This window comes from Piliocolobus tephrosceles, chromosome X (assembly GCF_002776525.5).
Source record: "Piliocolobus tephrosceles isolate RC106 chromosome X, ASM277652v3, whole genome shotgun sequence".
Taxonomy (NCBI): Eukaryota; Metazoa; Chordata; class Mammalia; order Primates; family Cercopithecidae; genus Piliocolobus; species Piliocolobus tephrosceles.
This window is the reverse complement of record NC_045455.1, coordinates 14,328,540-14,353,804: the sequence shown is the minus strand read 5'-3', so window position 1 is coordinate 14,353,804 and position 25,265 is coordinate 14,328,540. Positions and strand designations below refer to the sequence as shown.

At 39.8% G+C, this 25,265-nt stretch overlaps 2 protein-coding genes across 2 annotated transcripts in view; one reads left to right on the top strand and one right to left on the bottom strand.

Annotated features, from left to right (window-relative positions):
* Positions 1–25,265, top strand: part of UBAC2 (UBA domain containing 2) — a 182,019-nt gene that overhangs the window by 89,409 nt on the left and 67,345 nt on the right. The window contains exons 5-6 of the mRNA XM_023218026.3: positions 20,668–20,791; positions 24,583–24,630. Of these exons, the coding sequence (XP_023073794.1) occupies positions 20,668–20,791; positions 24,583–24,630 (172 nt within the window). The remainder of the gene's footprint in view (positions 1–20,667; positions 20,792–24,582; positions 24,631–25,265) is intronic.
* GPR183 (G protein-coupled receptor 183) lies at positions 440–13,716 on the bottom strand. The gene is made up of 2 exons (XM_023218027.2): positions 13,564–13,716; positions 440–2,060 (listed from the first exon to the last, which is right to left on the bottom strand). Exon 2 carries the CDS (start codon positions 2,046–2,048, stop codon positions 963–965), a length of 1,086 nt encoding a protein of 361 aa, XP_023073795.1. The 5' UTR covers positions 2,049–2,060; positions 13,564–13,716; the 3' UTR covers positions 440–962.

The following is a 25,265-nucleotide window of genomic DNA, read 5'->3' as shown; positions in this document are numbered from 1 at the left end:
TTTACGTTTTACTGTCTGTCATATTTAAGCAAGCATCAACTATATTTTCCACTGCTTATCAGGCACCACTCTTCTCCTACGTAATAACTCAAACCACTGAAATACAAATGTGGGGTACTAACAGCTTGGGGGAAGAAAAGAGAAATGATCCCCTAGCGATCCCAAGAAAACCAATCATATATGCATGTCTTTTATTCCCAAGATGAATTTAGCAAGTAGACCCTCCTCCTAGTGGGCACCTCCACATAAAGTCTTTTTCATATTGCTAAGCAGAGGCCCTTAAAAACTATGCTGGCAGCTCCAGGAAAAGCTCAGTGCTTTCATTGCCTCAGTGATCGTCATTATTTATAATGTTGCAATTCAGAGTCTATCTATTGCCAATTATCTTTTCCCTGACACTCCCACTGGTAGTTGACAGTGAGCATTGAGGGACAGACTATAACTTTGCAGCATCCTGCTTTTTATTCCAAAAGAGTTCTTTAACAAAGTTTTATGACTCAGAACAAAACAAAACACTGATGTTATTGAGGGAATTAAATCTAACATTGAGAGAAATTTGGATTTAAGAAATATGTTATTTAAAAATATGTTACAGTATTAACATCTGGCAATATATAATCTATTCAGTCCTTTTTCTTTTGCCATTTGTTGGCAAGAAATAATAATTAAATTTTTTATTAAAACAAAACTTTTTACATTGGGAGTTATTAAGAGTGCCTCCTTTTGGTGTATTCGTTTACAAATAAAAATGAAATATTTATTTTCATTTTTATTGTGCTTTATGTTGTTTGCTTTATGTTGTTCTCTTGGGGTTACTTCCGAGTTGGAGATGGGAAAGTGCCCAGTGAAAGAAATGTAAAAGAATCCTCATTGGAAGCTGAACAATTATTTTGCTTTATAAGAAAAGTCCTGCAAAGTTTGTCATACAGTTTACTTCACTATAAACCAAAATACAATCCATTTCATTTTCCATTTGAAGACTTGGAATGTATCATCATCTGCGTTTCTGTCATTTCACGTGAGTTTTCTTCAGGGGCTGACTTCACAGCACTAGAAATCGATACACTGACTTGCCGTTTCAGCATCCTCATAACCTTTCTCTTGTACCCTTTACATGCAAAGAAGTAGATAAAAGGGTCCATGCAGCAATTGAAGTTCATCAGGCATACTGTAAAGTGCAGAGAAATCTGGAACGAATGTCTTTGGCTACATTCCAGGAAATTAGAGAAACGAAGCTTCTTAATCATATGTTGAATAATTGCAACATGGTAAGGTGTGAAACAGAGAACAAACACAACGATAATAAGAATAATTGTGTTGAGAGCCTTTTTGTTTACACCAGATTTCTCAGTGAGTGGGTTTTGTTTGGCAGTTCTAAAGAGTTTGCAGCAGATCTGAGAATAGCAGATGAGAATGATTATAAGTGGAAGTACATATCCTATGAAACATGCCCCAAGCAGAATCCAGGGAAGAGATTTAGTTTCTTCAAAGTTTGGATACTCCATGCATGTAATCCTTTCAGCCTCCTGCTTTGACATAGGGTTGATGAGGAGTGGGAGTGTCTGAGCAAATACTAGAATCCAGACAAATATGCACACGCCTTTTGCATGTTCAATCCTTTTTATCTTGTTGTAGCGTAGAGGGTGCACCACAGCAATGAAGCGATCAATACTAAGGCAGGTCATAAAGTTCACACCCGCATATGTGTTGATGTAAAACACTAGCGCAGTTATCCTGCACAAGGCATCTCCGATTCTCCAGTCAAAGCCCATTGCATAGTAGGCTATTCGTGTAGGCAAAGCAGTGGTAAAAAGTATATCAGAAATCACCAAATTTGTTGAATAGAGGGTGGTAGAGTTGATTTTTTTCCTGTTTTGAACAATGACGACCAAGGCTAGTAAGTTTCCCACGAGCCCAATGATGAAGACGAGGCTGTAATGCAGAGGCATTACTATCCTGGCTGTGCTGTGATGTGCATAGAGGTCACAGTCATTTCCCTGAGGAGGTGCAGAGGGCGTAGTAAAATTGTTAGCCATTTGTATATCCATTGGTCAAGGTGTCTAGAAAAAACCAAGAAGTGTCATTTAAGTAAAAGCATACGTATTCAATTTGATTACTCATTAGTTTAAAAAAAATTTCAATAATCTATCAAAGCAGTCCAAACTGTCTTTTATATATCTAAGTTTTAACATTTCATGACATGCAATTTTTAACAGTTTGTAATTACAGTATGGTTAAATATATGATAACAGGAAGAACAGAATAAAATTTATGTTTTTACTCTCACAATTTGCTGACTTTGGCAAAGCTCTGGCAAAGGAAACAGAACCAATTAAATAGGGCAAACGCGTTTTTGTGACAGAAGGGAATGCAGTAACTTTTTAGGCAGAAATTCCCCTTCCCTTGTTTGAATCGTTGTCTGGTTAAGTAAAGCACCCTACATTTCAGACAGGCATTAACCTTTGCTTTTAAATTTAATTTCAGTTGGATTTTTTTTTTTTTTTTTTAACCAAATGCATATCACTGCCAGGAAATGAAATCAGTCACCACATTTATGTAGTGAAATACGAACTTACCACAGTGATCTGATTTGTGTTAACCTAAAAGTCTGAGAAATAAGCTTAGTCCATGTTAGGAACTGAAAGTTAGATTTTCTTTTTAAAAAGAAGAAGAAGACGACCACAACAACCATGACTAAAATGACAAAAAGAGAAGAAAGATAAAGAAAATGAGAGAAAAAAAGACTTAAGCTACTTCAAGGGGAAATTATTAAATTTTAAAACTACCAATCTGCAAGTACTCCATGGATCTGTGCAATCTACACTTCTACCTTTGCGCATAGTAGCAAGCATCACACATTATATGTTGTTTCTTGCTTTATTCACTAAACATCTTCATATCAGTGCAATGTATATATTTGTCATATGTGTAGCTTTTATATAAACATTTGATAGGTATTCTACAGTTTTCCAGTGTGTCAATGCATAATTTGCTTAGCTACTCCCTTGATGAACTTTTGGATTCTTTCCAATTCTTTTCTTGTTATAAATAATGTTAAGACAGAAATTTTAAGTCCTAAACTGAAAAATGGAAAACTCCTACAATAAGGTTCTGTAGATGAGGGTAAACTTTGATTAAAGCAGGAAGAGCAGAGCAATAAATCCTGTGTGATTATTTTTAGAAGAAAAATAATTCCTCTGATATAACTGTGTGTATGTAAATCTCACCTAGAAGTCACCAAAATTGAGGGGCACTTTCATCTAGTGATATTGCTACTGTATATTTAAGGAAATATACAGTATTTCCTTCAAGACTATCTCTACCCTGATCAAAAGCACTGTCTGCAAATCTGCTTCTCTCCCTGCTGTATTAAATGAATGGGATCTCAGCTAACTTCATTCTAACAACCTTAAAACTAATGTTCATAGACACTGAGGCTTATCAGGGGATTGTGGTCATGTTATATTAGAGGTATGCATTCTGTACAGTGTTGATGGGTTAATCATTATAACCTAAATGGAAATAAAACCTAAAGCAAAAGAGAGCAAAAATGGAAATAAAACATTTTATTATCCAGAAAAGAAACGATGGGGAAACAGCAAAGAATGAGGATAGTAAGTAGAAAACACAAGAGGGTAGGGATGTGTCACAACAAACTTAAATGGGTTGAGCTTGCCTATTACAGGACAGAGACTATCGGTTTAGATTTTTAAAAAAAAAATCCAGTTGTATACTGCTTAGAAGAGATACAGCTCGAAGTGATTCAGAAAGGTTGAAAGTATAAAGGCAAGGGAAAATATGTACCAAGCAAATCCCAACCAATAAAAAGGTAGAATGGTAGTATTAACAAAGAAAACATAGAATTCAAGGCAAATTCAATATTAATAGGAATACAGAGGGTCACTACAAAGGTTAAAAAGAACAGTCTACAAAGAATATAAAAATAATCATGAAATTTGCATGTAACAGCAAAATTTGGCAGAATTTGAAGGAGAAATTGGCAAATTCACAACCATAATGGGAGATCTTAACACATTTGTATTATAATGTACTAGATAAAAAAGAGATTAAAGACTTAGGAGATTTACTCAACATGATTTAAAAGCTAGCAGAACTTGTACTGAAGACACATGAGTGTATCTTCAAATTTGACCGTGTGCTAGGTCACCAGAAGACTCAAAGCTTTCAGAAAATAATTATTTTCTGATCACATTGCTTGACTACAGTGCAGCTAAATTATAAACCAATGATAAAAAGATAAAAGGAAAGTTTGGAAATGAAAAAATATACTTCTAGGGAACTCATGGGTTAAAGAAGAAATCACAGTGGAAATTTTCAAATGCTTAGAACTAATGATGAAAATACTACCTGTGAAAACTGTGGGATGCAGATAAGGCAATCTGAGATATAAAGCCTTGAATGCCTTTATTTAAAAAAGAAAATATTTAAAATAGATATGTTAAATATACAGTTCAAGAAGCTAGAAAATAACTTTCCAAAGCAAGTAGAAGAAAACAGTAGAGATAATTGCGGAAATTAATGAGATAGGAAAGACAATAAGTATCAGTTTTATATTTTGTGCAGAAAAAAAATGGAGTGGTTCTTAAATAGCAAATCATAGGGATTGCCTTGTGGAATAAAAGTATAAAAAGATTTTTCCATTTACTTGGGAAAAGCTTACTGTGAGAAGCAGCTTTTCAGAAACTTAAGACTAGACACAAAGGAGAGGTGAAAATTACAGGCAATGGTTGCAGCTTTGGAATAGGCAACAATAACTTTTATTAATGTTTTTCTGAGTTCTGTGAAAATGTTTTTTCCCCAAAAATCTGAATGTATATTTTTGAGTATTTATAAGCAGATTCATGGGAATGGCCTTTAAAATACATGACGGGAAAAAAATACTTCACTGTAGAGTCTGCAAATCTTCCATATGAATAATTATTATTGTAGAAATTAGGAAAGTAACACTCATGTAAGACTCAGAGGAGAAGGTGCCATTGCTTGCCAGTTTGTATACAAATGTGTGCCTGACTGCATCACCAAATAAGATGCAGCATCTGGGAGAGCCAGAGATTGCAGGAGTTTCAGAACAAAGTTCAAGAATGTTTAACATAGTTTGCAAACAGTTCAGATGTCTTTCATTAGGGGATTAAATATTTTATGGCATAGCCATACAGTGGAATACAGGAATGCAGCCATGCAGTGAATACAGTGCAGCTCTGAAAATGGCAACATGAAAATGCCTGTTTCTTGACTGGAAATTATGTTAAGTGAGGAAAGCAGATTATACAACATGCCACTTTTTTGGGGGATGGGGAAGCAAATACACACACACACACACACACACACACACACACACACACATGAACACACACAGAAAGATGTCTGTATGCCAAAACATAATTTTGTATGAGTAATTTTGGGGCTTTACTCATATATTCTAGATTTTTAATGCTGAACATATCTATTCAAAATGTTCATTTCTGTTCAGTGACTGGAATGAATAAATAGGTAAAAAAAATTTTAATGGAAGAAAATTTTAATTCACCTCTTCTTGTAAAAACCTTGTTAGCCGACATGCTTTTCAAAGCTTGCCCTTCAGAGTTCCTTTTTCAGAGTTCTGCCTTAACTTACTAGTTCTGTACCTTTGCATTGTGTCATCATGTAGAAACCTCACAGCAGTCTTGTAAGCTTAAGCATTGCTACCCCTTACCTACTTACCAGGTGATGAAACTGACAATAAATACCAATTTTATATTTTGCACAGGAAAAAAATTGGAGTGGTTCTTAAGGCCACACTGGGGTTAAAGGCCATGCTGGATCCTTCTCTGTGATGACCTGGCTTCAGGTTTCTTCCTGTGTTCAGTTCTTTGCACAGGCAGCTGTTTCATGCTGCCCTTAAAGAACTGAAGGCTTGTGGTTTCAAAGTGATCTAGGCTGTAAGGGCTATCCTCACCTATAATCATGGCACATGTGCAACATGGCCCAGCTGCTCCAGAGCAAAGGGACAACTCCTTCTAAGGGCAGGGGATGCCCACTTCAACAAGAGGTGCCTTCCCAGATGGGAAGCCACTTGTGGCCACACATCATTGAGCCCCAAGGGGTAGCCTGTTGAGGGTCCTTAACTGACCATCATTGTGTGCTGGAGGTGGCCAAAGAAAGGCGTTTGCAGAATGTGGACGTGTAAGTGGGATGGCTTGGAAATAATCTTAGGTAAAGGTAAATGCATACTTTGGATATTTGGATGTTTAGTAACCTGTTGAAGGATGATTCCACTAGGTAGCCCTAATATGTCACTTTGGTTCTTGCTTATATTTATCCTGTGTTATTAATGCAGTAGTTTTAGCCAATTTTATGATCCCAAATTGAGAGGAAAATCCTTTCATATGGGTGACTGTTACTATCCCATTCTTATATCAGCCAGTCCCAATTTATTACAGTCTTCCCTCAGAGATACTACTTTATATCTTCCTTTAATCTTCTTAAGGATTCCTTTCTGAAACTTGAATTAAGTCCATTCTTTTATTCAACAGAAAAATGGCTGTTAGTGCCTCCATGTGCTAGATGCTGGGAATGCAGAAATGGTACCTTTTTGTATCAGAGGGTCTGGAACTGAAGGGTGAATATACAGCGTTGAGCATGCACTGTTACCTGAGTGAGGTGTTCCTCAGGATTCTTTCACACACACAGCAGTGTGTGCTGGATTCCTCCTCATACATAGCAGTATTCTGCTCACTTTGTGCATTACAGTGCACCAGTGTCAATATTTGGATAGTATAGTTATCTTTTAATCATTTTCAGGTAGAAAATTTATTCTTAAGTATATTTTAAGTATTTTACATTTTAATTATTAGGCAGCAGCTTCTGACATGTTATTTAAGATATATACACTGAGGTACACTAGAAAGTATTATCATGTATCATTGTATTGCCTAGGGAAAAGCAATATAATAAATTTTGTTCTAAATATTTATTTTTCCAAATGTTCTAAATATTTTTTCTTTTTTCTTTTTTTTTGAGACAGAGTCTCGCTCTGTCGCCCCGGCTGGAGTGCAGTGGTGCGATCTCAGCTCACTGCAAGCTCTGCCTCCCGGGTTTACGCCATTCTCCTGCCTCAGCCTCCCGAGTAGCTGGGACTACAGGTGCCCGTCACCTCGCCCGGCTAGTTTTTTGTATTTTTTAGTAGAGACGGGGTTTCGCCGTGTTAGCCAGGATGGTCTCGATCTCCTGACTTCGTGATCCGCCCATCTCGGCCTCCCAAAGTGCTGGGATTACAGGCTTGAGCCACCGTGCCCGGCCCATATTTTTTCTTTAGAACACTAATATCAGAATTAGAGCTTCCTCATAATGCATTCTAATGAAAAGGTGCACATGGCCCCTCAGCTGTCCTTCGTGCTGCACACACCGAGGGACAGGAGTCAGGATGGAGGCCTTTCCCTGGAGGGCATGGATAATGACTGGGCTACAGGAAACCTGGATCGTTTTTCAGGTTCCACCTGTGGAACAGGGCTCTGTCAGCCTTCAGGGCTCCTGTACCTTCTGCTGGGAGCCACCCTGGAAGCCATCTATGCCATTCTCTTATTTGTATTGGTAAACAAGGAGACCATCCCAGTTTTTCCTCTGTAATGCAGTATTTAGTCCTTTTAACTTTACTGTTATCCTAACATGTGTAAAACAATACGTTTCTTCCTCAGCAAAATATCTTCCAAAGTATTTTTACTTATGCTTTGGGAAGTGAGCCTGTGTGTGTTTTTCTCTAGAATGTATTTCATTGCTAATAGAGTTGGTAACACTTCTTGAGATATTATCATCTCATTTTTGCATAACCGGACATGTTGACATGAACTGACAGGTTCTTTCTAGCCACAAAAGGAAAAAAAAATGAAAGGCCCCCCAAAACTCATTTATTTAGTATCTAAGAAAGTTGTCTAAGTGCTGATGTAGTTTGCGCTCTGGAAATGTTTACCCTAGATACTCACTTGGAGGGATTTGTGAGTTTTCACAGAGGACATGTAGCTTCCGTGGTCCTAATTTACTCGCTCAAGTAATTAAAGTGTTTTCTCAGCCTTTAATTTGGGCAGAAACAGAACAAAACCTTTACCGTATTTGGGGATTTAGTTGGCACTAGAATAAAAGCTTTTGGTTTTTGCTAAATGTCACCTTTGCCCTCTAATAGTTATTTATTTTAATAATAATCAACACCTTGAATGAAAAGGGGCTTACCTAGGAATTCTGTTTAAATGTAGCCGCTAGCAGTGACTGGAATGGGTCCAGTTGTGCTGAGATGATCACCAATTGGAGGTAACTTCTCTGTAGGTCAAGTCTGCTCTAGACTCAGCTTTTACAGAGAGGTGACCTGAATCAACATGCCCACAGTGAATGTACCAAAGAGGAACTTCCAGAAGCTCACTTTCAGAAATAGCCAGGGGAGCCACCCAGATGCGGCCACACAGATACTAATTATATGTGTGTATTGTTAAGTGATGAGTGTTGTTTGATCTGATTCTTTCTCTGATACACTGTCCTTTGGCTACTTTGAGGAAAGGTTAAGACTGAGGAAAAATTTCTGGAGCAGGGAGAAATAAAATCTTTGGAAAGGAGAGGGGAGACGAAAGCTCAGGGTTAATTGAAATTACAAGGATATGGTTCTACTGAGGAAATAACGACAAGCACAGATGTATCAGATGGCAGGCCGGGACTGTTTCAGCTCCCTTGAGAATAAACCTGCTCCACGGAAGAAAGAAATCATTACTTCTTCCTCTGGTTACCTGGTTTTATAAGTATTTGTCAATTATTTGAAAACACCTTCTTGTTCAAACAGGGACATCTAAATTTGGCCCAGTGTCACACATACCTTTTTCACTGACTAAACAGCCATCATCTGAGGTATTATGGGGGCCATTTGCCTGTAAAATGGACTGTGGGAAACATGCATTCCTGGTGTGCAAGAGGAACCTGCACTGCTGTGGAAATGTGACCAGCATAGTCAGAGCCTCCTGGTGTCATTAATAAAGTCAGATTGTCCATTCTATTAATAATATACTGCTAACCAACTGTCATAGTAGTCAGTACATGCCTCTCTGGCCTGGTTAAATACATCTTTGTACAATGTAAGGTGACTTTTTCCCAACCAACTTTGAGTCCTAAATTGATAGCTATGTCTGGGTCCATGATTCATTTTTTAGGAGGATTGAGAACAATATTCCCTATATCCTTTCAAAAAATCACGCATACCAGAGTAATATTCAGCATAGAGTTGACTGTGGTCCATCTGTTTGGGGGACCTCCCTTGCCTCCTGGGGGGCTTGCTTTCTGGCTTATGGAGTGTGACTAGCTGAGGGACTTAGTAGAGGCAGCCTTACTGAGGAGCTCTGTGACCAGCCTGCTGACCCCATTGCATAGCCTGGGTCAGACCAGCTCCCAATAGATCTGCAAAAGGCTATTTACAGGACCAAGCACAGAGAACTTCTTCAAGACAGAAAAAGTGTTTAGCAGTCTACCATTTCCTCTTTGTGCTTTATATGTGTCCCGAACGCAGTGAATGTGCAGTGAAGACCCACTTCAGCTTCATAGACGCGTTCCTTGGAAATGATGGAAAGATGCTTGAGCGCAGGAATTCTTTGGTTGAACACCCACTTGCGTATTTGGGGTTTCACGTATTCCAGTTATTTTCTTTCACCTTTCACTAGTAAAAGCCACCTGTGTGGCTTTTGGTGGCTTTTATATTGAAAAGTATGGAAGTTATTGAAGATGAAGATGACATATGTTTAGAGAACTAAGAAACTAAGAATCCCACTATAATACTCATTTTAGTGTAAGAAAGATATTCTGTGTTTCTATCTGGCATGATTTGTAGGATGCAATTGTGGGAAAACTAACTGCATAATATAAAAAAGGCTCTTTATAATGAAGCTCTGTGTCTTTAATATTTCTCCTCTGAGTCCTGAATGTTTCTGGAAATCATATGTACCTTTTCTCTTTCAAGTTCAAGGAGTTTCAATTTTGTTTTTGTCTCTATTATCACATGGAAATTAGGGAGGAATGTTAGATATCGTTATTTTATGGATAAACCAAATTCCAGTCAACTCGGTCATTCGCTCAGGGATCTTACTGGGGTACTTAAGGCAGGGTTCATGAGGGCACCCAGGACTCTGTGTTCTCCATCACCAACTGCCACTAGTCAACGAGCAGTCCCTGTGCCTCAGCCTGTGCTCTGCTGCACATCTGTGTCTGTCTGTCTGCCTGTTGTGTGCCATTCCCGCCCTTCTGCCCACAGCCACGGCAGCAGCTTCCCGCCAGGCTCTCAAATGGGGCCCATCCAACCCCAGGCAAACCACAAGCTCTGTGTCATGACTCACAAGTTCCCTCGTGATTTGAGCTCCATTCCCTCTTCAGGGAGGTTGCTGGCCAGCTTCTCCTGATCATGCCCTGGCTCCAGCCATACAAAATTACTTATAACCTTTGGATGTCCCATGTTCCCTGACAACTCTGTGCCTGGTAACACTCTTCCCTCTGTCTGATGTCTCCTGGCCCCTGTCCGAGCTCCTACTTTCCTTCCAAGCTTAGTTCTAAGTATCACAGGAGTGTTCCTGTTCTCCATCCTCTGAAGGGCAGGGTGGCTGTATTTGTGAGGGTGCTGTGCTCTGTCATAGTATCTGTATCATTGATTTTCTTCCCTGTCTCCCATGAGCCTGTGAAGTACGGTGAGTGGGAATCCTGTGGTGTTAATTTCTTGTATCTCTAGGTGATGTGTGATTGATATTCAATAAATACTCATTAAAGAATAGGAACATTGCAGCTTTCTTAATCCTTAATGAAAGATTCTTTATTACACTACAGTAAGCCCTTGATGAATAATAATCACCAAAATTACTAAGCAGAGACTGTGTTCCAGGTACTGCCCTAGGCACTGTGTGTGTGTCTACTCATTGAATCCTCTCAGAACTTTCACAAGTCCATTGACAGATGGTGAAATGGAGGCACCTGGGCACATAAGTGACTAAAGACCTAGCTGTTAAGTGTCAGGATTCAGACCCAGGCGGTTTGGCTTCAGAAGTCACATTCAGTACAATACAGTTTATCTCCTATTTCCGACATGATCTGCTATTATGGGTAGAAAACAAGTAAAATAGGAAGGCATCTCAAAACCTTAACGTACACTAACTCATACCTATCTGAACAAGAAAGACTGGGAGAGCTGGGGTAGGGAGTGGGGGCAGGGAGAAGGAGACGTTGATTCAAATGAAGGAGTTTATTAGTTTATTTGTAGCATATTTTAAAGTAAATAAAGGTTTTATAAATGGATTTAGACTTTACTGTTTTAACAATATTTTAATAATAAAGCAATTTAGACTGAAATTTCAATTGAAAAAATATGGTGAATACCTAGAATAGGCTTTTATCCTGTTAATTGATTTTTAAACCACTTTTTAGATATTTGCAGAGATTTAACAAAACATTTTTATTCTTCTCTTTGGGCTTCCAAAACACCACAGGCATCTGTGTTACTGTCACAGCTTTCAGAGGATTTTCACCTGCGTTATCTCATTTTATACGATACCCAGACTTCTTGGGAAGGTGATCAACCCCCCAGACCGGAGGACGCCACACGTCCTCTACACAGGCCACGTCCAGGGCTGCCTAACAACTCCAGCAGGCCTTAACCATAGCAGAGAGAAAAGCATCCCTGTAAACGGCTTTGTTAGGTGCGAAGCTCTTAAGTTTCTTAAGGATGATGACTTGATTTCATCCAACATTTTATCCCATAGAATGCTACAGAACCAACCTACAATAGATATCTAGTAAATATCTATAGAATAAGTAAATGAATTAAAGTCATATAGCAACCTGAGTTAATATTTATTCCATTAAGTGACTGGTCATGATACTAATTAGCTCTAGGAAGCCAGATGAAAGTAATTTATACAAGGGCTCATCACCATTATCACTGACATGATACATAAACATGTGAGTGAACATTTTGTGAAGTAGCATATTTTTTGTGATTTTATGTCCAAAAAGTGCAATGAGCCCCCAGAGAGAAAACATGCTAAAATATAAGAAGTGTGGAGTCCTACCAGTAAGCACAGTTAGATGTGTGATCATCCATAGACTCAGGGCCACTTTTTTATTTATTTATCGAGACAGAGTCTCGCACTGTCGCCCAGGCTGGAGTGCAGTGGTGCAATCTCAGCTCACTGTAACCTCCACCTCCCAGGTCAAGGGATTCTCCTGCCTCAGCCTTTCGAGTAGCTGGGATTATAGGTGAGTGCCACCATGCCTGGCTAACTTTTATATTTTTAGTACAGATGGAGTTTCACCATGTTGGCCAGGCTGGTCTCGAACTCCTGACCTCAGGTGATCTGCCTGCCTCAGCCTCCCAAAGTGCTGGGATTACAGGAGTGAGCTATCACGCCCAGCCAGATTCAGGGTCTTTATGTAAAATATCCATAACATATCTGTTGGATTCTCCCTCTGGTACGTCAGTGGCCAGAGGGATGGGAGAAGAATTGTAAGAGACAGTTTCTTAGCACTTATATTGAGAGGCAATGTTGTAAGGACTTGGCAGTAATAATACTCCCCATTTTACAGGTAAAGCAGCTGAAGTCAGGTATTAGGTAACTTGTGTGGGGGGCCACACAGCTTGTAAATTACATTTGAGCCTGATTTCAGAGCCCTTGCTCTTATTACACTATATTGTATTCAGAGTGACACCAAATAAATAAAATACTACTCCTCCTCCCCCAGCACACACACAAATACACATATACAAAACCCTCACCCCCCTTTAAAGGAAGTCCCTTCACAGGTTCTATTTTGCCATGTTTCTGTTACTACCATTCCCAACCTGGACATAAATGTTGCCAAAGCACTGCATAGAATTCATTGTGATTCCCCCCACGCCAGGCACATAGAAAAGATATGTTTAGTCTTAACTAAACGTAAATATAAACCACACAACAGACTTTTTTTTCACTTATCTAATTAGTAGTATTTAGCATTTAAAAAACAAAAGATTGGTACTCTTTGCTGGTGGGAGGGTAAATTGGTAAAATGTTTTGGTAAACCAAAAAGTACCATTTTATATCTAAAGCTTTAGAAAATATATCCTTTGCCCTAGGAATTCTACCACTGAGATTCCATCCTGAGAAATAATCTTATATTTCTAATAATTCCTATAGTGTAGGAATATTCTATATTAAAATAACTTTGTTCCTTTTCCTTCATACTAAGTTATCCTGAAATATTGGCATTATTTGCATGGTTTTGCTTGATATTGTTTTTTGTCATTGTGAGTTTATACAGTAGTACACGAAGTAAGCCCTATTTTTTGACAAAGATATTTCTGGCGGACCCATCACGTTCACTCAACTTTGTAAGAACTAACTAGACCTACCAGTTAGCAGAGAGTCTAAACTTACATTATTAATAGAATTTTTGTTAGAAGTGATGGTAGCTTGTTCTTAAATAGATTCTTTTCCTTTTTACCTTTAACTTAAAACTTAGGCTTTTAAAGTTTTTCTTAAAAAAATTTGTTGAAAAAGCAAAAGATCTTGTACTTACATATCAGTGACTCGTTTGGGTCTCTGTGTAGTAGCTGTCAGTACTTGTCCAAACTGAAGTAAGTTAACTGTGGCATGTTGTTTTAAGAGAGGCTATGCAGACATCCTTTTATGGTGGTGGCTTTTTTTTTTCTGTCACCCTGTGACTGAGCATGTAATGAGCAGTTCGTCTCGTGTACGTGTGTGCACTTTTTTTTTTGTTTTAAATGGGAAGTGAAATTTTTTATAGTTATTAAAAAACAAAACAAAACAAAAAAAAATGACTATCCAAAAACCCCTTGGAATTTATGAATTGTTGATACCTGTGGAACTTTATAAATTTTTCTGTAAAGGTTTAAATATCAAAAAATTCTTTGAAAGAGACTGAAGCAATAAACCTTAACCAAAAAAAAAAAAAGGACCAAGTTACTGATGATTTTATATTGATTTTCTGTGTAAACATGTGGGTTTTTTAATGTTTTAAGGAAAACAATGTCAACTTTGGCAGTGCTTTTTACCTGGAAACTTGGTATCAGGGAGTAGTTTACACATTCCACCTTATCCACAGCTTATGAGAAAGAAACAGGTTTCTGTGGCGTAAGGGAGAATGACAGTCCAGGATGTGGAGTGAACAGAATTAGTTGCCGTTTTCGGTCGAGAGGCTGCCTGAGTCAGTGACTTCGCGAGTACTTGAATAACAGGGAAACAGTTGAAGGGAAGCCCATTATAGATAAAATCCAGCCTCTTCAGCACAGAATGAAAGAGACTTACGCCATTCACCTCATAGTTTTAGTTGACTCAGTTTAAACCAACAGCATAACATATCTGTCAGAATGCAGTTTATTTGTAGGCTAAATTACCAGATATGCAGCACTCAGATCAGGAGAGGTGATGTTTGCACTTAGTCAGGACTGATCTGGCCATTCCCAGCCACTTCTGGGTGCTGCATTTTACGAATGACATAGATGACAGCTGTGGCAGTGAGGGGCCTGGATAGCAGGTCTTAGGAGAACTGATTAAATAAGCTGGGGATGTGTATGCTTTGTAGGCAGAGGGTCATTATCCTTATGCTTGTGGAAACTCTCATAGAAAAGTGTTTACATTGCTTATGTCAGTCTTCCTAACTCCAGAGACTAGCGGGAGGGCCAGTAAGAAGTTACTGGAGATAGCTTTCGCATCAAAAGATGAGAGTCATTCCCAAAAGTTGTGATTATTTTAAAAAATGGAGTATGCTGTTTCTTATTTAGATGCTTGTGTAAACTTGATGTTGATTTTGAGGGGTGATGTAGACAGAATTGAATCATTTGATAGGAATTTGTAACTCTGTGACCTCAGAGGCCTTTCTGCTCTAGGATGCTGTAAAATAGTCGAGTAGCTTTTGCCTCCCACAGATGTCATTAGGTTCTTCTAACCTCTAAAGTGCTGAGAGTATGGAGAAACATTGTCAGACACAAGAAAGAGCATCAAGTAAGTCAGCTGAATTCTTTGGGCTGCCACCTCTCTGTGTATAAACTAAAGGTATTGAACTAAATGATCTCCAAGGTAATTCCTAGTACAAAAATTCTATGAGGGGGTGTTACAGAGATTTTATGACTTGGTGGATAAACGTGACATCATATTCTAGAACTAATTCATTTAAAACTTAGACTGCAGGCCGCACACGGTGGCTTACGCCTGTAATCCCAGCACTTTGGGAGGCCGAGGCAGGTGGATCACGAGGTCAGGAGATCGAGACCATCCTGGCTAACACGGTGAAACCCCGTCTCTACTAAAAATACAAAAAATTAGCCAGCCATGGTGGCACCTGTAGTCCCAGCTACTTGGGAGGCTGAGGCAGGAGAACAGCGTGAACCCGGGAGGCGGTGCTTGCAGTGAGCTGAGATCGCGCCACTATACTCCAGCCTGGGTGACAGAGCGAGACTCTGTCTCTAAACAAGCAAACAAACGAAAAAACAAAAGTTAGACTGCAGAGTCCTTGAAGAAGACACTGTTGATAAATTTTTCAGTTTGTTGAAAGACCATTCTGGTGCAGTTTTAGCTTTTAATTTTGAAATGGTTATATTAAGTAAAACATTTTTATATAGTGAAGGACTCAACTAGTTAAAGTAATTCCTCTAACAAACTGGATCTGTCCCCCCACTTTGTTTTTATTTTTATTTTTTATTTTTATTTTTAGATGGAGTGTCGCTCTCTCCAGGCTGGAGTGCAGTGGCGCAATCTCGACTCACTGCAGCCTCCACCTCCCAGGTTCAAGCGATTCTCCTGCCTCAGCCTGCTGAGTAGCTGGGGCTACAGGCACGTGCCACCATGCCCACCTAATTTTTGTATTTTTAGTAGAGACAGGGTTTCACCATGTTGGCCAGGATGGTCTCGATCTCTTGAACTCATGATCCACCTGCCTTGGCCTCCCAAAGTGCTGGAATTACAGGCGTGAGCCACCGTGCCCAGCCCCTTTTTTTTGATATCAGAGTAGTCAGGCAGATGAAGAGGTGAGGGGGTCATTATCCTGTAAGAGGCCACTGAAGCTGTATATTAGATCATTTCATGAGCTCACAAACCTTGTTTTATTGCTGTTGAAAGTTACCAGGGTTTCTTGAGTTGTGATTGTACTGTAAAAATAGAGTTGATCTTTACAGTTTTTTGTTTTTTTGTTTGTTTGTTTGAGAGAGACAGGGTCTCACTCTGTTGACCAGGCTGGAGTGCAGTGGCACAATCTTGGCTTACTGCAGCCTCTGCCTCCTGGGCTCAAGTGACCCTCCCACCTCAGCCTCCTAAGTAACTGGGGCTATATGCACATGCCACCACATCCAGCTAATTTTTGTATGTATGTATGTATGTATGTATGTATGTATGTATTTATTTATTTTTGTGGAAACAAGGTCTCATGTTGCCCAGGCTGGTCTCAAACTCTCCTGAGCTCAAGCCATCTGCCTGCGTTGGCTTCCCAAAGTGCTAGGATTACAGGTGTGAGCCACAACATCCAGTGACCTTTTCTGTAGAAGAAGTGAAATGGACATTTGCAACCTGAACAGGTGTCTCTGTTGTTTTATGTTTTCTATCGAGTGCAATCATGAATATATAGCAGTAGATGCTCTGTAAGTATTAGTGATATTAAAGGGTGAATTAGCAATGGTTCACACCTGTAATCCCATCAGTTCAGAAGGCTGAGGCAGGAGGATTGCCTGATGCCAGGAGACTGAGATCAGTGTGGGCAACACAGCGAGACCCTGTTTCTAAAAAAATGTTTAAAAATTAGCCAGGTGTGGTTGCTCACACCTGTAGTCCCAGTTACTCTGGAGGCTGAGGCGAGAAGATTGCTTGAGCCTAGGGATTAGAGGCTACAGTGAGCCGTGATTGTGCCACTGCGCTCTACTCCAGCTTGGGTGACAGACAGATACCCTGTCTCAAGAAAATAAAACAAAGAAAGAAAGGGTGGATGAAATGTTTATAACCTGCTTTCTCTTTTCTGTGCTACAGCCTCATCTGCTTAAGCCAGAAAGGGCTTCCAGAAGGTAGTTCTTCACAGTATGAAAAAAGGTCAAACTGAATTACTGTTGACAGTATAAAGAACAGATGTTGTCATAAAATCAGGAAAAGAAAAAGACTGGTCAATGACTAATAACATTATGGTACTTTGTGAAGTCTGTGTGTATAGAAATAGCAACAGAAAATTTCTACAGAACAGCCTGTGTAGTTTTGGTCTGAAATGTGTATATGTGGCCTAGTATTTAGTCATCATTTAAAATCATACAGTGATTAGTATTTTTTAAGGAATTTTTAAACTTCTCTTGGTATGTGAAATGTAAACAGTGGTCATTAAAATTTCTACCAGTATTTTTTTAGTTTACATTGAAATGTAACCTCAAACAAGAATTCTGCTTTAGATTATTTAGTTATAACATCATTATTTGTACTTTATTACTAAATGTGAACAGAAGAACTTCTATGAATTAAGCAACTCGAAGGGCATGTTCTGTGGTAAGAGACCTCTGGTGCAGTTGGCTCCCCAGGTAGGGTTTCATAATCACCAAGGGAGCAGGCCGTATTTTGAGCTACATATGAAACCATATGTTTTAATCGCATTAAAAATGATAAAAAGGAAGGGGGCTTTTTAAAACAAAAGGCAAGTTCTGCTGTATGGTTTTACTGTTTTAAAGGAAAATTCATTTCTTCTGCAAGTATTTATTGAAACCTTACTCTATGCCAGGTACAATTCTAGACAGTGGGGATAAAACAGCAAACAAAACAGACCAAAATCCCCGTCTGTGTGAAGCTTCCATTCTACTTTTAAGATAGACGATAGCTGCTGGCAGGATGAGAAGGCTGTAAGTGCTGTGGGGGAAGAGAGTCAGGAAGAGAGTAGAGAATGCAGAGGGGGAAGGCTGAGAGGGTGGGAGGTGTGGTTTGAAATGGGGCAGTCAGGGAGGGCTTCTCTGAGAAGGTGCTGTCCTGCGGAGCACAGGATCAGGATGCGGACGGAGACTCAGGGCCTGGGACGTCTTTTTCATGACTGTAGGTGGGGAGGCATTGGAGGATTTATGCCCAGGAGTGACTAACTCATACTTTTCCATGAAAAGAAGGCCCAGCTGTTTTGTGTGCTTGGGTTTATAATTGGACAAAAGCAGTTATTTTGTGTAGTATTTAAAAACTGCTTTGTTAATTTAAAAAAATCCAATATTGAATATGGATCATGTATAAGAATCTGCATTAGGCAAAGCTAGATAAAATATGATGCTTTCTCTCAGAATTAATAATCTGAGGTTTTTGAGAACTCTGTATAGTCAATTCAAATGTGAGTCATAACAGTTGTTCTAGAATAAGGATTATTTTGTGGCCCTAAATGTAGTGAGCTCCTAAACTGTGCCAAGCATTGTGCCAGGTGCTAGGAGAACCAGGACTGCCTCTTCTTCCCTGTCCTGGGGTGCTTAGCCTGGGAGGAAGGTCTGATATGTGAGGAATTCTAGACTGGGCAAGTGGCGGTAGGAGCCCGCTGTGACGTGCGCCTCCGTCTGCCACCCGGTCCCTGCCATCCTTCTCACTGGATGGCCAGCCGGGTGTATCTGGCATCTCTGTGTCTCCAGTCCTGACACAGTGCCTGCGCTTAGGCCTTCTCAGCTGGAGTTTTCCCTGTTCTAGCATTTGCTGCATCTGTGTTGATAGCTGTTGATGCAGCTGCCATTTATCACATTTGTTTTGTGTTTGTTATATTTTGGTTTGATTTTGTTTTTAATAGTAGAATTGAGAGGACAGTGCATTTTTCAGAATAACATGGTCTCTATCAAGGATGACAAATTTCACAAGAGGCCAGGAGGGTCCTGTGTTTCCACAAAATGGCACCAAGGACAGTTCTTTGTAGACGTGAAACATATTTTTTGCATTTTTCTTGTGATAATGAAATAATTCTTTTTTTTTTTTTTTGGTGCCCTTTTCCCAAAAGTGGGAAAATAAAACAAACTGAGTAATTAAGCCAAGTATTTAATGAAAAACGGGTGCAAGTTTGTGCCCAAACCACTCTACTCATTCATATTACCTGCCCAGCACTTGTAGGAATGTAAGATTTCAGTCCTGTGATGAGTTCCTTGAGGTCAAGGACTGCTTCTTTCTCTTGGACATAGTTGTAACTCCTATGCCGGGCATCCTGCCGTGACATCCTCGGCACGCATTTGATTCACTGACTCATTGCAGCGGTGAAACTGACATAGCTTGGGGGCCACGACGAAAGCCACCAGCTGCCAGGAGGAGTCAGAGAAGTCTTGTGGGAAGAGCTGAACAGTGTTGCACAAGCTGAGTTTCCTAGGACTGAAAGTGGAAAGCAGAACCTGCATCAGTGGAGAGTCAAAGCAGCCAGCGTGTTCAAGGAGCAGCTGTGTAGATTTTTGAGGGGCTTGTTTGTGATGGGCCAGATGAGGGGAAGCAGAGAGGAGGACAGTGGTAACAGTCTGCAGTGATGAGAGCGAACTGGGGAGCTTTGCCATCACATCTTTATGAAGCATTTTATCTTTGGATACTGGAGCCTATGAAGGAAGGGTTTTTTTTGTTTTTGTTTTTTGTTTTTGAAACAGTCTCGCTCTGTCACCCAGGCTAGAGTACAGTGGTGCAATCTTGGCTCATTGCAAGCTCCGCCTCTCGGATTCACGCCATTCTCCTGCCTCAGCCTCCCGAGTAGTAGCTGGGACTGCAGATGCCCACCATCACGCCCGGCTAATTTTTTGTATTTTTAGTAGAGATGGGGTTATACCATGTTAGCCAGGATGGTCTTGATCTCCTGACCTTGTGATCCACCTGCGTTGGCCTCCCAAAGTGCTGAGATTACAGGCACGAGCCACCGCTCATGCCCAGCTGGAAGGAAGGGTTTTTAAGCAAGGGAGTGATGTGATCAGAGTTGTGTTTTAGGAAGAGAATACTGACAACAATGTTAAGCAATGGATCAGAGAGGAGCAAGACTGTAAGTAGAAAGACACATAGGACTTTTGAATCTGTCAAGGTGAAGGTGTCAAATTGATATTCAGAAATGGGCAGGCAGTTTTAGGTCTCACTTCATTTTCTTAGCCGAAGCTATAGAAAGGGTTGAGATTATATGAGGAGATGAGCGAGCAAGAAGAAAAGGCTATAATGGAACCGTGGAGAAGCCAGAAGAGTGGTGTAAGAAATCACTGGTCAACCACTGAGAAACAGGGTTTCAGACAAAGGGAGGAAGGGAGGGCCAGAGGTGAACCTTGTCAGAGCCATGGCGATAGATCACTAGACAGGGCCTGAGATGAGGCTTTTGGATTTGACTGTGAAGAATTCTAATGTTTGCCGCTTTTGGTTTGTCTAGTTTCTCATTAGATTTTAGTAATACCTGGGAAGAAAACATTGCCTCCACTTTTCTCACAATTAGTAGGTGCTGAACCACTTCTTTGTGGTGGTTTCAGGAGGGTCAATAAGGATAGAATGATTAGAGTTTTCATAAAGTGTTCTGTACAAATTATTTTGGACATGATGCATATTTGGAAATCAATGTGTATATCTGAGACCATGCTTTCAGACTGAAATAAAATTATAAGCAGTGTTACTTCAAAGATACATCTGCCATTGGTGTTTAAAATTCACTATTATAGTGATTTTTTTTTATTTGTTTGCATAGCCTGGCACCTGTGTTTGCTCTGTTTGTACCATTTTACTGCTCCATACCAAGAGTCCAAGTGGCACAAATTCTGGGCCCGTTGTCCATCACAAACAAGACATTGATTTATATATTGGGACTACAGGTATAGTATGCATTTTTATGTTCACTTTTCTTTAACCAGATCGGTTTTTTTGGTCTTTCTCTTGTTTGATCTCCTTGAAAACAATGATTTTTTCCCCCCATAATCTTGGCTTCATGATCTATATCAAATGTTTAAAGGAAGTGTTACAGAACAAGAACATCAAGGTATAGAAGGTACTAGAATACTTTCATAGTCTTTAGAAATCTGATAAGAGCTTTCACTGTAATTTGTATCTGTGGAAAATATTTCCATTTCGTTGTACAATTGCACGTGAGTGCTTTTTAACAATCATAGTATGAAGTGGAAACAAATGAGAACAATCAAAAGGTAGAAAGTAGAAAATGAGTATCAAAATTAATTTATTGAATACAGTGTCGCAAATAAAGCTCTGAAGAAGAGTGTGCTCTACCAATCCGAGCTTTGGAGTTTTCAAGAAGCATTCAGCTTCATTATTTCCTGGTTTGTGTAGCTGTGATGGTAGTGTCACCATTTGCTAAATGGTTTACTGTGAAGACTACTAGAGTACTACTGTCCAGCTTACATTTGAAAAGCTTCTTTGCCAATCCTCAGCGAATGTCAGTTGCTCCCTGCTGGGCTCCAGGTCTGTGGTAGGAGAATGATTTTCAGTTTCCTACCTGTACTACTTGTCACTTTTCTTTTACTCTCACGACTTTTGATGTAGTTTTATTCTACAGCTTCCTGTGTCACCATGTGTCGCTTGGCCTTTTGATCCACTGATTAATACTCATAACATTCCTTATCCCACGCACATATAACCGGATACTAGCGTCGCTTCAGAATGCCTTCCTCCCTCCCCTTTTAACCTTTAGCATTTCCTCTCACTTCTACAGTCTGCTGTCATGTGTTATCAATGGCTCATCTGGGGCGTTTTCTTACCACTTTTACAACCGTTTCTCATGAAATCTGTTTATTCTCCATCTCTCAACCCCAGTACTGTTAAACACCCCCCTGATCCTACCTGATATCCGTGTAACCAAATAGCCTGTTTCTGCAGTTGATTCTTATTAAGTAGGATTTGCTCTAGCAGATTTAATATTTTTAAAGCTGTTATAACGGAGACCATGTGGAATTTGAAGAGCACTCCAGACCTTGTTCAGGAGACCCAAGTTCTAGTCCTGTCTTGGCTCTCTCCAGCCATGAGACTTGGGTTGAGTCTTGGAACCCCTCTGAGCCTCACATTGACTGTATAGTTCTTCCAACTCTAAAGCTATGTAGAATCTTTGAGAATGAAAACACTGTTTTATTAATTGTGGAGTAGGAGTTCAGTGTGGCATTGTGGAAAGTCTTTGGAGCCAAGTCATTGGGTTTCGGTTTAATGACTTGGTCTGGTAATGATTTGCTTTGTCACTTACCTTTTCTGAGCCCCCATTTCCCCATCTATCAAGTGGGGGTGATAATATCTACCTTATAGAGGTATTTGAAGGATAGCATGAAGTGTTTAGTGTAGTCTGAACAGATAATAAGAGCTAAGTCAATTAGTTACTATTAATTAATAATTTATGTCTCTATAGCTACCACCATTCATTTTTCTGAGATTGTGAATGTATTTCTTGTTTTGTTTTGTTTTTGGCATAAAGCAAAATAAGTATTATGTTTAATCTCTCAGGGAAAGGGGGTCTTAGTTGGATTAAGAGACACAGCATGGCCTTTGTCACAGGGCCATTGTAGTAGGTTGGTGCAAAAGTAATTGCGGTTTTTGCCATTAAGGCAAAAACCGCAGTTTTCCACCAACCTAATATCTAGTGCAGTTTTTGCGGTGTTACACAGCTCACCATGAGGGATCCCTCTTAGCCCTGCCGAAAGCAGAAAGGTAGATGCAACTACCATGGATAGTTTTTCAAAATAATAAAATTTCCAATATTTTTGTATTATTTCCGGTAACTTTGAGAGGGAGAAGTTGAGATCAGAAAATAGAGGTGGAGATGCCTCGTTGGCTCCTTGATAAAATCTAGGTCCTTAGCATGAATGGCATGCAGGGTTCTTCTTGCCTGTCTGGTGTCAACTCCCACTTGTGCCCACCTTGAAGGAGTGTATCTGAACTCCTTATTGCTAAAGTGTATATCCTCTGCCTGCTTCCCTCCCCTCCAAGCCTTTGCATGTGTTTCTGTGCCTTTTTCTCTCCCCATTACAACCAGGTACATTGTTGAATGAATGAATGAATGAATGAATGAATGAATGAATGAATGAATGAAGACTTGAATCATAATCGGAAGAGCCAAAATGCTTAAGACTCATTTAAGTATCCGATGAATTGAGAGCCCATAACATCATGCTCTGTGCAATGGGCTATGATGTTATGGGCTCTCAAGCTATCCGATACTTCAATCATTATCACCCACTGAGTGAGATGTAGCCCCTGTCCTCAAGGAGCCCAGCCATGAGAAAACACACAGACACTGGCAAGATGTAGGCAGACATACTGGGGACCACACAGGCAATGAGAGGCTTCAGAACCCAGAGGAAATTACTTTTTTAATGACAAAATGATATGCTCTTTTTACTTGCATATGAGACACGGAAGAGTGGAGGGCATGACTGTGGAGGCAGTCCTGGATACACTCCAGCCCACCACCTGCTAGCTGTTGACCTGCGGCAAATTGCTTAACCACTCGGTTTTGCTGAAGTGCCTTGAGAGCAATGCCTGACACATGGAAAGTGTTAGCTAGTCTATTATTCCTTCTATTTGTAGAAGAAAACTACAGCAAAATATTTGTCTACATGGTTCCCATCATTATTATCAGAGTCATTTCCACTGAACAAATGTCCATGCTACATCAAAGGTTCAGATTTAAAGTTGCAGCCAGTGCGCATTTCTAAGTGAGCCCATCACTAGAGCAAAGCTTGCCAGCCTCTCTGTGTGAGTATGTCAACTCTTACCTTTTGTGTCTGTCTTCTTTCTGTGTGTCCTTGGTAAGTGTGCAGAACTTTGAGGTTTTCATCTAGCACAATGCCAGCGATGAACCTGGGCTGTCCTGCCTGAGTATCCTGCCTCTTCCTCTACGATCAGAAGTAAACCCCCAATCTAGAGTTCTAAAAATTAACCAACAGTAACCCACAAATCATTTCTTTGTTGCAGGAACATTTTCAGAGTCCTTATGATTTTTTTTTTTTAATTACCCTGAGCACAACTCTAAGATATAAACTATTTGGAAAACAAAGGGCAGAATTTCATGAGATCTAATTCTGATTACTTTTGCCATTAATTAACTTCATTACTGTGATTTAGTTTGCTCTTCCTTGGGTGAACTAGAATGAGAATATCAACACTTGAGAAAGTTACCATTGAATATAGACCTAAGTAGGCTGGCAGTGTTCTTCCCATCTAAATTTAGGGTAACAATGTTAAGAAATTAAAATGAGAAAGTTATTTACATAAATATCACATCATTGCCAAGCATGGGATGGTGATTACCTGTTTTGTATGTTGTTAATTCTAATAATTTCTTTGTATGTAGTATTTTACTTTAAGTCAGTTGAAGTTTATAAATAACATCATACTTTGGTTTCACTTATTTTTCTTTGCATGGGGTGTGTGCCAGGTTCAACTTGTTTTAGGCTATACAAAGTCTGATGTCTGAATAAAAAAAATTAATATATAATTTTCTTTTAAACAGTTGATATTTACTAATTTTCCATTTGCTTCTCTGTATTATGGCATACATAGTTAATACTTTATATAAATGGTCATGACTGTAGTTATGTAAAAATAAGTGTGCTGTGACTGGCAGTTGAATTTTATTTTTAGTTGCCTTTTTTTTTTTCTTTTATAGCTTTTCACCTCTGGTTCCTACATCTGGATTGTAGCCATAAGTGGACTTGTAAGTGTGACTACCCTTTTATACTCAATTCTCTCTCCTGTAAAAACATTAGGAAAATTGTCCTATTTAGATTGTGTGTCATATTCAACTGTCTCACCATTCTTTTTTTTGAGACAGAATTTCACTCTTGTTGCCCAAGCTGGAGTGCAATGGTGCAGTCTCAGCTCACCACAACGTCTGCCTCCTGGGTTCAAGTGATTCTCCTGCCGCAGGAGACCGAGTAGCTGGGATTACAGGCATGCGCCACCACTGCCCGGCTAATTTTGCATTTTTAGTATGAGATGGGGTTTCTCCATGTTGGTCAGGCTGGTCTCAAACTCCCGACCTCAGGTGATCTGCCCGCCTCAGCCTCCGAAAGTGCTGGGATTACAGGCATGAGCCACTGCACCCGGCTCTCAACATTCTTTTAACCATGGCAGGTCTAGCTCAATGCTACTTCTGTAGTGATTAAAAAGGGCCAGTCACGGCCGGGCACGTTAGCTCGCGCCTGTAATCCCAGCACGTTGGGAGGCCGAGGCGGGTGGATCACGAGGTCAGGAGGTGGAGATCATCCTGGCTGACATGATGAAACCCCATCTCTGCTAAAAATACAAAAAAATTAGCCAGGCGCTGTGGCGGGCACCTGTAGTCCCAGC